This window comes from Leopardus geoffroyi, chromosome D2 (genome assembly GCF_018350155.1).
Source record: "Leopardus geoffroyi isolate Oge1 chromosome D2, O.geoffroyi_Oge1_pat1.0, whole genome shotgun sequence".
Lineage (NCBI taxonomy): Eukaryota > Metazoa > Chordata > Mammalia > Carnivora > Felidae > Leopardus > Leopardus geoffroyi.
Window position 1 is genome coordinate 57,301,807 of NC_059334.1, and position 14,970 is coordinate 57,316,776.

General features: G+C 55.1%; 1 protein-coding gene across 1 annotated transcript; it reads right to left on the minus strand.

Annotated features, from left to right (window-relative positions):
* Positions 1–4,909: 4,909 nt before the first annotated feature.
* On the minus strand, positions 4,910–11,156 carry SFRP5 (secreted frizzled related protein 5). Its single transcript, XM_045438474.1, has 3 exons — positions 10,583–11,156; positions 8,390–8,467; positions 4,910–6,703 (listed from the first exon to the last, which is right to left on the minus strand). Exons 1-3 carry the CDS (start codon positions 11,103–11,105, stop codon positions 6,357–6,359), a joined length of 948 nt encoding a protein of 315 aa, XP_045294430.1. The 5' UTR covers positions 11,106–11,156; the 3' UTR covers positions 4,910–6,356.
* Positions 11,157–14,970: the final 3,814 nt, after the last annotated feature.

The window sequence follows — 14,970 nt, forward strand, 5'->3', positions numbered from 1 at the left end:
GCAGCTCTGAGGGGCCTTGAGAGGCAGGGAAGCAGCCAGGACCCCTTCCTGGCAATTTTTACAGAAGACCATGTTCACTTTAAAAAGCATCAGAGTGGCCTCAGCAGCCTGGTGGTCCATAGGAACAGTAAAGATGTTGGAGGAGTGGAAAATAGGGCCTTGGAACCAAAGGGGACAGCAGTGATCGTGCAGGCCCAGGGGAGAGACTACTGGTGCTGTGCCTATGCTCTCGTGGATGGCGTGTGTCGCGGGTAGTAGCTCAGTTGGCAGCCTGTTCAGAGATCATCCAGACCAGCCCGTCTGGGAGCGACACCACATCCATTTGAAGATACGTGTTCCCCACAGCATTAGAGGATGGAACCAGAAGGGCCTTTCTCAGAGCAAGAGCAGCCTGTGTTACCCAGGGACAGTCTGGTGGCAGTAAGGAGCAGGCACTGCTATGGCCGGCCCCACACGTGGCCCTGCTCTCCCATCGGCGGCGGCCATGCTGGAGTGAGTTGCCACAGGGGCATTGCCTCTAGGCCTTTCTTTCTGTGCTGCTTTCCTTTGTAAAATGGTCATGATAGTGACCTCTACCTCTTAGGGCAGCTGTGAGGAGTCAGAGAGCATGGAGCAAGGCATGGAGCACGGTGCCGGGCACAGGCTGAATGCTCCATAAACACCAGTCTGTTACTACCATCCTGGCAATCTTACAGTGAAGATAACTCTGTTCTAGATGGCCTGGATGGCTTAGAACGGTGGTGTTTTATTTATTTATTTATTTTTAATCAGAGAATAATCTTAGATTATTATTCAGGAAAGAGTCAGGCCAGTGTGTAGTTTGAAAAAGCAGAGTCAATATTTTGGGAAAAGGAAAACAATGCCTAACGTTGATGAAATAGTCTGTAGCATGAATAGCGTCTGGGACATGGGATACTGGGGCTTGGGAAACGTGGGTTTCACCATCCGGGTTCTGGATCTTCACAGAAGGGAAGCCAGGGATAGACAACTTTCAAGTGCAGGTACCGCTGGGAAGATGGAACCATGGAGGGATTTACCAGGATCGGATTGTGTCTTCCAGCTGGCGGGGGTCCACGGCATGGAGAGGACCGAATGTGAGGTGGCTTGGAGGACGGACTGGCCATCAGAGAATTGGATGCCTGGTTTATTATTATTTTTATTTATTTATTTTTAATGTTTATTTTTGAGAGAGCGTGAGCAGGGGAGGAACAGAGAGAGAGAGGGGGACAGAGGATCCATAGCGGGCTCCACGCTGACAGCCCGATGTGGGACTCAGACTCATGAACCACAAGATTGTGACCTGAGCCAAAGTCGGATGCGCAACTGACTGAACCACCCAGGCGCTCCTGGATGCCTGGTTTAAAAGATGTCCCCAGTTTGTTCTCAGGCACCCATCGGGAGGGACAGTAGCCAGGTTCTGCTCCGGCTCTGGTGCCCGTTGGGACAGACCTGGGAGAGACAGATACCTCCCACAGCCTGGCTTGAGTTGAGGGTTCTGTCATCTTTTTGTGGTTTGGTGGGGGTGGGGAGCAGTCTCCCGTGAGCCCTGGCAGACTTTGAACTGGCCCTGGTTTCTGGGGTCTTCAGAATTTGTAGTCATTTATCACCTGGCCCTCAGAGCTGAAGCCAAACGAAGTTCCATTTTCATGCCCTTATCTCCATGGAACCTTCTAGGCACCCCTTTTGAGAGGCCGTGGTTCTAGCATCTCCCCTACAGCTGGCTCTGAGATCGTGAGAACACCTACGTTTGTAGAGCACCGTACCAGGCAATGTGCTGAGCACGACTGTTACTTAAACCTCATGACAATCCTAGAAGCTAGGCTCGATTATTAACTCCATTTAACTGATGAGTAAAACGGAGGCCTGGAGAGGTCAAGTAACCTGCAAAGGTCACGTAGCTAGTAAGCCATGGAGCCAGGGTGTGGATCGTGCCACAGGTGCTTGCAGATGCCTCATCAGAGAAACTTTGGGTGAACGTAACAGTCCTGGTTCTCACCCTCCCCTCTGTTCTGCCTTGCTCCCACTAGCTCCAGGATCTTCTGAGCCACCCCGGAGCTAACTGGAGGAGCCTGCCCATCCCTAGCCCTAGCAAAGTGGGCTCAGCCTCCAGGGGAACAGAGGCAGCCTTGTGGCGGGAGCTCCCCGCAACTGCCAGCACCACTCCCCCCTTGGTTGGGTCTGTTTCAACACCCCAGAGCAGCACATTCCATTCTGTAGCACAGCTGGGGGCTGGGGATTCCGGATTCCCCTGGCCGCCTGCTTTCTTCAGGGCCCCAGCAGAGCCTGCTGTCTGGGCTGGGACACTGGGTCCCAGCCACACACATTCCAGCAGCAACCACCCCCCACGTTGGATTTGCCAAGGAGTGAACTTTAGCCAGGATTACAGCCGACTAAACAGTTGTGGGATGTGAGCTTCCTTTGTGGGGCTCAAGAGGCTGGATGCTGATGGGGCTGAGAGGGGAGGAGGGGTTGGGGGTGGGCTGCTTTAGGAGTCAGGAGAAAAGCCGCCGTCTGAGGCAGGCTTCTCTGCCGCTGTCATGGCCCCTGGAGGGGGATCTGAGCGGGGCTCCCAGAAATCTTCCTGTAAGGCAGGGCAGCAGAGGCATTGTACCCCACCCCCGCTGGGCTTCGCCCCCCGTAGTATAGTGGTTAAGAGCATGGGGTCAAATCCTAGTGCCACCACTATGTACAAGCTGTGTGTCCTTCGGTAAGTTAATTAACTTCTTTGAACCTCAGCCTCATCATTAAAATGGGGATAATAATAGTACCTACTTCCAAGGGCTGTTGGCAGGATTAAATTATAATACCAAAGTGCCTGGGGTAGTGCCTGCCACCCAGCATGGGCTTGACATTTTTTGATTGCTAGTATTATGTCTTCTCCCCTCCATTGGCTTACATCGCACCTGGGTGTGTATTTTCTGAAGCAAACTCCCAAGTGTAGGTTCTGTCCTCCTGAAAGTAACAACTCCGGGTAGGTAAGATGTTCCCGTCTTTTCCCTGCCTTTCTGCCAGTAGCGTTTCTTAGTTAACCAATCAGGAATGTACTGAGCACCTATTATGTGTAGGCACTGTGCTAGCTAGGTCAAGGCCTTTGGTTAATAAAAAATATTAATTAGCATTTAATGAACATTTTCCAAATGCCAGGCACTGGCTCCAGGAGCTTTTCATATATTTCCCTATTTTTTCAGCCACCCTGTGAAGTAGACATTATTACTCCATTTTACGGTGTTCCCAATGTCACGTGGTATCTAAGTCACAGGATTGGAACCCAGAACTGGGCTCTCCTACCTCTTTTCACCTGATCCTGAGTGTTTAGCAGCCTGCCCCAAATCCTTCCTGTTCTTTATCGGAACTCTGAGTTTGCACCCAACTGAAACACTTGACTTCCTCTGCTCCCTTGCAACTAGGGATGGCCACGTGACTCCGTTCTGGCGGAGGAGCTACGTAGTGGAAATCTACCAGGTGGGACTTGGGAAAGTACTGTTTTCCTGATCAAAAGGGCCAGGGGCAGCTGACAGGCTGCTTTTGCTTGAAGCCCTTCCCTGCCCTGCTGCCTGGAATGTGGTCGAGAAGTGGGGAGGAGGAGGCGACCACGAGAACAGAAGCCACCCCTGGCAGGGCAGGAAGACAGAATGAGCCAGGGACATGGACCTCCCACCAGCCCATCTCCAGACCTCTCGTGTGGAGCAGCCCCACTGTTTCTTGGGGTTTCTGTCAGAGGCAGCCGTTCACCGACACACAGCCCAGATGCTCGCCGGGCAGCACCAGCTGTCTGTCTCCAGGCCGGCCAGGAGGGAGCATGTTGTGACTGAAGGAAATGAAGGGTGGGCTCAGGCCGCGTGGGGCTTTGCCCGGTCTTTGGAAGGATTCTTCTTGGTCCCAGGGGAGAGACTGCCGGGAGGGTCCCACAGCAGATGTCGGGAGCAGAGCAGAGAGCAGGGCTTGACCCCTGTGTGGGGGGCGGGGGGGGAGTGCTTTACTGGGGCTTCCCAGGATGGGCTAAGGGAGCCTCTCCCCGCCCGCCGCCTCTCACTGGCTGCCAGCACCTGACAGAGGTCGCTATTGTGCTCTAGCCAGAAGTTGCTTTGAGTCCTGTGTGTTCAGTGGAAAAATAATCCCTGGTCCTGGTTGACCATAGAAGTGTCCGTAAATATTTGGTCGGGGTAGGAGTTTGGGAGACAAGGGGCAGATTCAGGGAGCTGGAGGGCTCTGGGTGAGGGTGGGCGGCAGCGGCTTCCTCGGAGCTGAGGACAAACAAGCAGGCCTCTGCTGCTCCTGACCTGTGGTGAGGCCACCTGACTGCCCGGGGAGGTGATTTACGGGCAGGCTGTCAGACCACCTGTTAGCTTCCCCTGGCCCCACAGCAGAATGTGGGCCCTTTGGCCTGCCTCACTTCTCTGTGGCAGCCTGCTTCTCTGAGAGCCCTGGAAGCCAAGGTCCTCCTCACAGGACACGCCCCATTGTCTTGGAGGAGCGGGGAGCCTGGACTGGACTTGGCAGCTGTACGCACTGTCGCTGGTGAGGAAAGCTGCTCTGGGATGTCCCCAGCCCCCCTGCCCTGGGTACCTCTGCCTCGTCGCTCGGCATTCCTGACAAACCCCCGGGATTTCCTCACACCACCCCTTCCCTGAGTAGCAGGAGCCTGTTGCCTCCATTTTAAGCCTTCTCCCCTCCCTGCCCCATTCAGTTCACGGTAGCGGCCCGCGTGTGCCCTGAAGTCGCTGAAGAAGCCCCTCGGTTATTATAGCCACTTCCTTCCCGCACGCAGGACCAAGAAGCCCCAAGCCTGAGGTAACCTCAGCCCCTCACCCTCCTGCCTCAGCGGCTGGCTTATCTAGATCAAGGTTTTCAACACAGGCGGCATCCCACCCCGGAGAGCATCTAGAGATTCAGATTTCCGAGCACCCTCCAGCGATCCAGATTTAATTGCATAGAGTGGGGCCCAGTGTTTTGCAAAAGCTCTCTAGATTTGAAGGTTTATGTGTCAAAATGCAGATTCTGATACAGCAGGCCTGGGGCGCCCCCTCCCCCCCCCCCCCCCCCCCCCCCAGCTTGTATTTCTAACCAGCTCCCAGGGGATACAGATTCTCTGGTCCCTGTAGCACAAGTCTATACCATTATCCCTACAGTTCAGGATCAGTGCCCAGTGTGTGTGTGTGTGGTGGTGGTGGGGGGGGGGGGGTGGCGGGGAGCAGGGGGGTCTGAGTGCTGAAGGGGTAGGAGAGACATGTTTAGACCCCTGGCTCTTCAGAGTAGTTTCCTGTGCTCCAACCTTCTTGGGAACTGAGGGCAGACATTGTCAGGGAGGTGTGGCAGGATTGTGAGAGCCTTTTGACCATGGGAGAAGGCTGGGGATCTTGGCATCTCCCTCTTCAGGAACAAAAGGAGGGCCATCTCCATCCCTCACTTAGTGATGGGGATGAGAAGGGTGCTCTCAAGGGATCTTACAAGAACATGGGCATTGCTCTTAGGCGTTCCAAGTATGCCTGTGTGGACAGGCCATGGGTTATGACAAGGGCCTCTTCCTAAAAGTCCCTTCTGACCCTCCCTCTCTCCACCTCTGGGGACCAGCTGACAAAGAAATAACCTAGTCAAAACCAACTTATTTTTCTTTGATTTAATTAAAAACAAAAAAAAAATTAAAAACCAAACCTTGCCTGCAACTAATCTAGTACCTATGGCCTTGCTGCGTAGCAATAATTTACTCATCATCAGGGTAAAAGGGACATGCGGAGGCTGAGGGATGAATCCCAAAAAGCAGCCTGTGGGAGGGGGTCTGGGCTGGGCTTCTCCAGTCTAGCAGGAAGGGAGAGGGGAAGAGATGGGGAAGGTGGGAAACTGTAGCTGGAAGGTGCTACGACCCTAATGCCCCTCCTTTGGGGGGACTATGATGACACGAGGGAGCAGTGGGGGTGGGGGACTGGCCCCCAAGTAGCTCAGCCTAATAGTGAGACTTTCCGAGGTGAGGCCTCCCCACCAACAGAGTGGAGCTGACAGCATGGTCTGTTCTGGAAACCACCTTGTGAGGCTGCTCAGAGCCCCTCCATGCTTCCCTTGCTCTCTCCTCCCACCACCTCCTTTCTGAAACCCTGAGCTTTCAAATGAGAAAGCTCTGCTCCTAAGAGAAGTCCCCAGGGACTCCAGAACCCCTCAGTCAAGGACAGCTTGGGTTCCATGCCCATTCCTTAGGGCTTGTGCTGGTAAGAGCTCTGCTCTGCATGGAACCGCTCTCTGTCAGGGCTGGGTCAGCCTGGGAATAGAGGTGAGGCCAGATGGGCAGGAAGAGAGAGAATGCCCCAGGGGTGGGGACAGAGAGCAAGGCACAGCTGGCTGGATGGGGCAGGGAGGAGCGTCCTTCAGTGGGGTTCAGCAGCCCCATAGAAGAAGGGGTAGTAGAGGGAGCAGGGGTAGGAGAACATGAACTTGACTGCGAATTTCATCTCCTTATTCTTCTTGTCCCAGCGGTAGACGGCCATCAGCAGCAGCTGTCCATCCACCTTGCGGCCCATGACCAGGAAGCTGCCGGCCAGGCTGTCCAGCTGTGGACAGGGGCAGCTGGCACCATTCTTCATGTGCAGCACCAGCCTCTTGGTGTCCTTGCGCTTCAGTGGGCCTGGCTTGAGCAGCTTCTTTTTTTTCTGGGCTCCAATCAGCTTCCGGTCCCCATTCTCTATCTTGATCTCCTTGATGCGCATTTTAACCACTGTGTGTGGGGTGGGTAGACAGAGGGACCGTGTGAGAATGGGCAGGTTTGCTCCGGCTGCTGGTGGCCCCACAGTTGGTGCTCAAGCCTGAAGTTCCAAGCCTGGGGCTTGGGAAGGTGGGCTTATATGGGTACATTTTTGAAGCTCCTATCATGTGCTGGACTTTCACCGGCACTATCATGTTTCACCCTTGAGGTATTGGGGGGGGGGGGGGATGAGGTTAACCCCAGAGCCCCTGCCTTTCCATGACACCAAGTGCAGGGTGGACAGCTCCTGGTGGGGAGTGGAGTAGGGTGTTGGGGTCCCCAGGAAATACCGCAGGTGGAGCTGCCCAACTGGAAGGGGAGGTTTGGTGGGGGGTGGGGTCCTTGTGACGGAGGGAGGCTGGACTTCATGATCTCTGGGGGTGCTTTGAAATGCGATTTCTGGCTGTGTGTGTGTGTGTGTGTGTGTGTGTGTGTGTTTGGAGCAATGATGGGCTGATAAATGTTTGACAGCTGGCCCTAGGGAGGGGGCCCGCTCTGTAGCATGTGCTGGTTCCCATGGGGTAAATCCCCCCACCATGGCCCACCACATCACAGAGCACTAGGTTGGGAAGCGTGCACAACCAGCTCTTGCTGGTGCAAACACACCACTGTAATCTGTGTGACTGTAGAATGGGTTCGGAGTGTGATGTGTGGTGCTGTGTATTTTATGTATGAGAGTATTTCTGTGGTGTGTCTGGAGTGTGAATGTAGGGGTGAGCGTGGGGGAGGTGGTTGAAGGCCTGAGTGATCGGGGTGATCAGGACATTCAGGGTGGCTGCAGAGAGCTTCATACAGTTGGGGACTGGGAGTCTGGAACATGGGGGTCACTTGGGCTAGTCTCCCCCTTCTACAGGCATCTGGATCCCCCATCTCTGTGAGCAGCCAGGGAGATGCCAGAGAATGATTCTGTCCACCCAGGGAAGGAAACTTATAAAACCTTTCTAGCTCTCTCTTTCTCCCCTTACCCCCTCTCTTTCCCTCTCTCGGATACACACATACCTTGCAATAATAGTAATCTCTTTACAAACGGACTAACAACATAAAAGACTTGCTGAAGTAAGGATTTCATTGCTATCTCTTTTTTACAGACAGGGAGGCTAAGACACAAAACAGGAGTCAACTTGGCAAAGGCCACATGCTGGGTCGTGTGGGCCTGACTAGACTTGGCTCACTGTCCCAGGAGTGGAGAGGCCCCAGGACGAAGCCGTGGGACAAGTGACTGCAGCTCGCCTGGCCAGCGGTGCATCGGGTACCAGGCCGAGGTGCCCAGGGACGAGGGTGCTGTACTTCCACCCTGGGGCCCATCTCTCCCCCGGGTGCCCCCATCCATCTCTGGGCTTAGCCTGCTTCTCCTAAAGGGAATCCAGCCCTGGAGGCCCCTCTGTGGGCCAGTGCCAAGGGAGGACTGGAGGAGCCCTGGCCAGGGATGGACCATGGCCTTGAGGGGCTTCTGAAGCCCCTGAGATAACCTGCAAAAAGAGCTGCATTTCCCTGGGGAGAGGGTTCATGGCCCTGATCAGATTCTAAGAGGAATCCATGATGCAGAAACTGTTAGTATTCAGTGTGATGGTTGTGGATGTGTGTGTGTGTGTGTGTGTGTGTGTGTGTGTGTGTCAAGGAGAGGCACTGGGGCAGTGGCCATGTGGGCTCCACACTCACCGAAGTCGCTGGAACACATCTGTTCCATGAGGCCGTCGGCACTGTGCTCCATTTCACACTGGGCACAGATCTTGGTCACTGTGAAGAGAGAAGCAGGGGTGGAGGCGAGGGAGGCTCATGAGGGGATCAGAGTTCAATAAACCACTTAGAGCCCAGGCTAATGACTGAAGAGCCACCTCCCCCTGCCAAGGCTCCACTCTGTCATCAGGAACTGGAATGACGGTACCGATGGTCACTGAGGGGTTGTGAGGTTCAAAAGAGATAAGGTTGCATGGGGACAAAACTGTCCCAGTGGGCACCACTGCTCCATGGCCCTGGCAACTGCAACCGTGACGTGGGCTGTCTTCTAAACTTTGTTTCATTTAATCCTCAGACTATGAAGTATTACTATTCAAGAAAAGAAAATTGAGGTCCAATGTGGCTACCCACTCTGCAAAACTATTGAGAAGTGAGTGTAGGACTCAGGATTTGAGGCTCCCAGGCTAGTGCTGCAGTAGGGGTAATCTGCAGGGGCTTTCTAGGAACACAGGTCCAGGAAGGTGGGGAACAAGTGACACTGCCAGGACAGGGACTGTGGTAAACTGAGGGGACCACCCTCTAAGGTGGGCAGCTTAGCGTGGCCAGAAACTTCTGATTTTTCCAGGGAAGCCACGACTCTTAATTTTTATATGAAATATTTTGCTTTATTGGCCACACACACGCTTTGGGCTGCCTCTGGTTCTCAGGCCACCACACAGCACCTGACCTCTGTCCCATGTCTCTGCCTCCAGGTAGGTGCCCCATCACAGGGGAAGGTGGGCTTCAAAGAGGGCAGGACTGTGCAGCGGGGCCAGGTAGAGTTCCGAGCCTGGGATTTCCCTGCCTTACAGGCTGTTAATATTGGGGTTCCAAGGAAACCAGAAAAAGGAATCATGCCAGGATCCCTGTTAGGGACTGCACTGTCTCTGCTTGAGCTGGCTGTCTCTCCCCTGCTTCCTGACCCCAGCACAGGGTATTTCCCTTCTCTCCACACTCTCCACACCCAGTCACAGGACCCCTCTCAGGAGGGGACGTGGGGGTGCAGGACCAAGGGCTGTGTGGGTGAGGCGAGCCCTGAGGGGGTGGGTAGGGTGGTCAGACAAGAAAAGGGGAAAGCAGTGCTGCCTCCTGGGGAAGTTGCAGCATCAGGGGCTCCTTAGACTCCTGACAAACTGCCCAGACACAGCTCTCCTGCTCATGTCGCTGTTTATTCCCCGGTCTGGTGCCCAGCCCAGGCTTACTCTGCTTGGAAGGAGTTTGGCGTTTGGGGTGGGCCATGGGGCGCACAGGGAAGGGAGGCTGAGGCCAGGGACAGATTAGGGGTAATGGGACTGGGGGCGGTTGGGAGGTGGCACGTAGGATCTCACGGGTTTCTGGAACCTGAGCTGGCTTCCTATATTATGGGAAAACCGAAGCTCCAAGTTCAGCAGCTCTCCCAAGGGCTCCTTGTCAGTGGCAGACGCTGGCAATCTGCTCTTTCTTCCTGCATTGAGCTTTTACCCCAAGGCCTCCCAACCTGGGGGATTGGGGAAGAGAGTGGGAGAATTTGGGGTTCCCAGGTGCAGAAAATGGGGGGTGTGAGTGTTGGGGGGTGGAAACAATAGCCCAGGAGTGTGCTTACCCCAGTCTTCGCTAAACCCCTTCCCTCCGCCCTTCTCCCCTCCCGAGGTCCCAACACGGGATGGGAGTGATGCTTGTTTTGGTGCCCTGGGGTCCAGAGCTGTGGAGGAGGTGAACGGGCTTGAGCATTGTTCAGCGACCCTGGGCATTCTTGGGCTTAGGCCACAAGGCATTTATGGGGATGCCCCAGGATGGGGGGACAGCATTGGGGCTACCCAAGGATTCCAGAGGTTTAGAAAGGTGGGCGCTGCCAGGGACCCCAGGGGAGTCTTCAGGAACGGAGCTGGAATGGGGAGAACCCGCGAGCTTTGTCCAGAGCCTGGGAAGGCACTAGTCTGGCAGTGTGTGGGAGGTGGGAAGGCTGGAAGGCTGTGGGGGACAGTTCCCGGGGTACGCAGGGCTGAGCGAAGAAGGTGTGTGTGTGTGTGTGTGTGTGTGTGTGTGTGTGTGTGTGTGTGGTGGGGTGCCATCTCCGGGAGGCTAAGGGCCCAGCTCGCGGGCGCCCGGGGCTGTCGGAGCGCGCGGGGGCAAGGGTGGCGGCGGCGGCGGCGCTACCTGGAGGCGCGGTGGCAGGCAGGTGTCCGAACTGCACAGCGATGCAGAGGTCGTTGTCCAGGGGGAACTTGTGGCAGTGCAGCATCTCGGGCCAGGGGAAGCCGTAGGCCTCCATGAGCGGCGCGCAGCCGGCGCGCACGGCCTCGCACAGCGAGCGGCACGGGTAGATGGGCCGGTCGAGGCAGACGGGCGCGAAGAGCGAGCAGAGGAAGACCTGCGTGTCCGAGTGGCAGCGCTTGGCCAGCAGCGGCAGCCAGCTGCTCGCCTGCTGCTTCACCTCGGCCAGGCTCTCGTGCTCCAGCAGGTTGGGCAGCCGCATGCGCTTGTAGCCCACGGTGTGGCAGAGCGGCAGGTCGGCGGGGATGTCGAGGCACTGCGGCGGCTTGGAGTACGAGCGCCCGTGCAGCGGCTCGGCCTGCCAGCCGTAGTAGTCGTTCTCCTCGCCGCGCGCCGGCGCCCCGTGAAGCGCCCCCAGCAGCAGCGCCAGCGCGGCCGCCCGCGCGCCCCCCGCCGCCGCCCGCATGGCTGCGCACACCCCGGCCTCTCGGTGCGCGGCGCCCTCAGCTGCCCCGGCGCGCGCCCGCCGCCCCGCCGCTCCCCTGCAGCCGCCGCCGAGGTGGCCCGAGTGCTCGGCTCCCGGGCGCACCGAGTGATCCTGGCGCCTCCCACCTCGGGGCTCCGGGCCCGGCCTCGCCGCGCGCCCCAGCCAATCTCCGGCCGCCCGGCCCCCCGGCCCCGGCGGGGAGTCGAGGTGGAGCCCCCTCGGCCCCTCCCGCCGGCTCCCGTGCGTCCCGCCCCGCGCCGGCTCGCGCTCCCCTTTCTCGCGCACCGGCTCCCCGGCCTCAGCGCGGGGCCGGCCTCGCGCCGCTCCCGGGGCGTCCTCACGTCCCTCGCCTCCCTGGGCATTACGTCGCAGGTCGAGTTCTCCATCCTTCCTCCTTATCTCCCTCCGCCACAGCCTCTCCTGTTCCTTTTCTCACTCACTTCACTTGCTTATCTGTCCGTCTCGGCCTTTCCCCCTCCGCTCTGTTTTCTCTTCCCTGACACCTCGGTTCTCCCTTCTCCTGGCGGGAGGCTCCTGGCTGCCCACACCCTCCTGCTCCAGGAGGGCAGTTCTTCACCCGTCCGATCTGGAGCATTTGTCTGAACTCCCCCTGGTGCCCGGCACTGTGCTGGCTGCCGGGGAAGCAGAGATGGATCTGACCCAGGACTTCCCACCTCCAGGGACATCGTAGCCTAGTGGGGGCGCAGGTAATCATAACTGCCATTCATGGAGCTCCCAGGGCTGTAGACACGGCGCAGCACTTCACGGCTTTATCACCTACTATTTCTATTGCTAGTTAATGCTTATTGGATCCTTACTGTGTCTGTTCTAAGCACATCGCATAGGTTACCCTGTTTAATTCTCAGAGCAAAGCTATAATAAGGCGAGTGGGTAGTTATTATCCCCACTTTACAGATAAAAGTATCCAGGCAAAGAGAAGTTAAGTAAGGATAGGGGCCAGGACTTGAACCCTGGTGGTCTGGTTCCAGAGTCAGAGCCAGGGCACAACCAGGAGGTCTGGATTCGGAGTCTGCAGGCTTCCTGGCTATGGGGTGCTTAGGGTGAAGTAACTGGCCCTCAGTCACATAGCTAATAGGTGAAGGAGCCAGAATTTGAATCCAGGCTTGGGCTCCAAAGAGGCCAGGGCTTAAGTACTCTGCCCGAAGGTAATTTCCAACCCAGGACAGGAATGGCTGTGGGAGGAGGAAGGAATTGAGGATATCCAGGGAGGCATCAGAGAGGAGGCATTCAGGAACCCCATGTTTGCCCCCTGCCTTCCAGGGGCTTTCGTGTGGGAGGAGCCTTTGGATGGAGGCTTGGGGGTGGGGAAGCTTCTTCTTGAGAGCCTGACCTGAGACCTGACCTCCCCGGTCTTTGGTGGGGAGGTCCCCTGGGAATGTGTCTCGTAGGAAGGCTTGGGGAAGTCTGGGGCTTGGGTCTGTGCTTGCCCCTTCCACTCTTGCCCTTATACCTCCTACCCCCATCCTCCTGAATGTTTCCAAGGCTCCTGTCTTCCCATGGATCTGTCCTTCCTGTGGTAGTGGAGAGGGGTGAGGGGCCACTCTTCCTAACGTTCAGCAGACACACATGAAGCACCTACTATGTGCAAGGCTTGGGGTGTGGTGTACACACCACAGATGGGATGCTTTATCTGATCTAGTTGTGAAAAAAAGACAAAAGGCAGGACGGAAGAAACAGAAGCAGTTCAGCAGATAGAGCCCAGGGTGGGAAATGATGGCTTTTGATGTCCAGGATGACCTAGTTGGGTTCAGGTGAAACAGGCAGAGGACCTTTGCCCTCCTTTCTTCCTCTCCCAACCCCCAGCATGAGGAGGTTCTGTGGATGAAAAGCCAGAAGGTACAGGACCTCTCCCTGCAGGCCCAGGCAGCGGAGTGTAGTAATGGTACAAGAACCAGGACTTTGCAGACAAAATGAGCCAGGTTGAAGTCCAAGTGCACTTTTGCGTCGACCTTGGGCGACGACTTAGCCATTCTGACCATCCATTTTCTTGTTTGTAAATGGAACATTCTCAGTAGTTATTGCGAGGGGCCAACAAAATGACGCCTGGAAAGAAAGCCCCCTGCATAATGCCAGCGTATAATAGGCACCTAGGAATGTTAGATCTCTAAGAAATGTATGACTTTAGGGTAAGAATGTGATGTGTGTTCTGAAAGCTTCCTTGGCCTTGGCTCTGGTCTGGGGCTCTGAGCAGCGATGCTGTTCTCTGTGCTCCAGTTCGCTCTCATCCCTGATTCAGGCTTGGCAGGGTTTCTGCACTTCAGGGAGGTGTGGTCCTGGGCACTGGCAGGGTGTGTTGGCGCCCCCCAAGTGGTCGTGCAAGGTGCAGGCTCCCTGGGCAGCTGGTCGCCTGTGCTGTTCTTGGAGTCCCAGTGCCCGGCCTGTTCCTGTTGCTGGTTATGTAAGAACTGTGCAAGGCCTAAGAGCCAGGTGAGTCTGTACCCGGTAGCTCATGGGCTTCTAAGGGCAGAGGGGCCGAGCTGGGAGCCTCCTGGAAGGGGAAGATGGGCAGTCTTTGCCCGACAACTCTGCCTTGGGGACTCCCAAGACTCCCTGACATGTGAGATTAAGGAGGGAAGGCCTTCGTAGGAATGAAGCCTAGGTGGGGGCTGTCAGGAAGAGCCCTCTCTCCAGCCAGGTCAATGGGTCACCCTGGCTCTGTGGCCCGGGCAGGGAGGAGGCTGCACTCTGATGTCATGTCTTTTCCTGATGAGCCTGTTCCAGGGCCTAGGCAGCTGTGGGGAACGCTTGGCGTGCTGGGCATCTGTCCATCTTGGAGCTTCTGCAGTCTGTCCAGGTGCACGTTTCCCCGAGGTGAGTGAGGGACCGTTCGTTCAAAAAAAAAAAAGCGTATCTGTGGTTTGTCGTGAGCAAAGGTCTACATAGATGCCTGTTAGATCAAACTTGTTAGTTATGTTAGCAAATCTACGTTTTTCTACTTTTTTATTGCCTACTTCAGTGATTCTCTGAGTGTGGTCAGAGTTCTCCTGAGGGGCCCCAAGTCCCTTTAAGGGAATCTACAACTGTCAGAATTGTATGCAATTCAGAGATTCACTCTAAACAAGATAGACTAATGGATCTTAAGGTAACAGGGTAAGAAAAGTTTATTGATATGGATTCGGATTCTACATTACAACCAACATTTAAGGAACTGTCACATGGCAGGTTTTTAGTAGTATCAAAGAAGAATATGTACAATATCTGAAAAGGCTGTTGAAATATTCTATTTTGCAGCTACATTTCTATGTGAGGCCAAATTTTCTTCATATGCTTCAAGCAAAACAACACGTAACAACAGATTGAATGCAGGAAGAGGTATGAGAATCTAAATCTATTAAACCAGACATGAGAGAGATTTGTAAAAATCAAGACAATGTCACTCTTTTCACTATTTTTTTTTTGTTTTGTGAAATATAATTATTTTCCACAGAATTTGTTATTTATGTTAACATATAAGAGGTTTATTTTTGTTATTTTAAATGGGCTAATAAATAAAATTTCCCTCAGTTTTAATTTTAAACGTGTAAATATTGGTAGGTATAAAAGCATATAAACAAAAGGTCTTTAATTAATCTAAAAACCTCAATCACTTTTAAGAGTATAAAGGGTTCCTAAGACCAAAAAGTTTAAGAACTGTCAGTTTACATATTTCCTTCCTTCCTTCCTCCTTCCCTCCTTCTTCCCTCCCTCCCTCCCTTCCTCCCTTCCTCCCTTCCTTCTTTCCTTTCCCTCCTTCCTCTTTCCCTCCTTCCTCCCTCCCTTCATTCCTCCCTTCCTCCCTCCCTTCGTTCCTCCCTTCCTCCCTCCCTTTCCCTCCTTTCTCCTT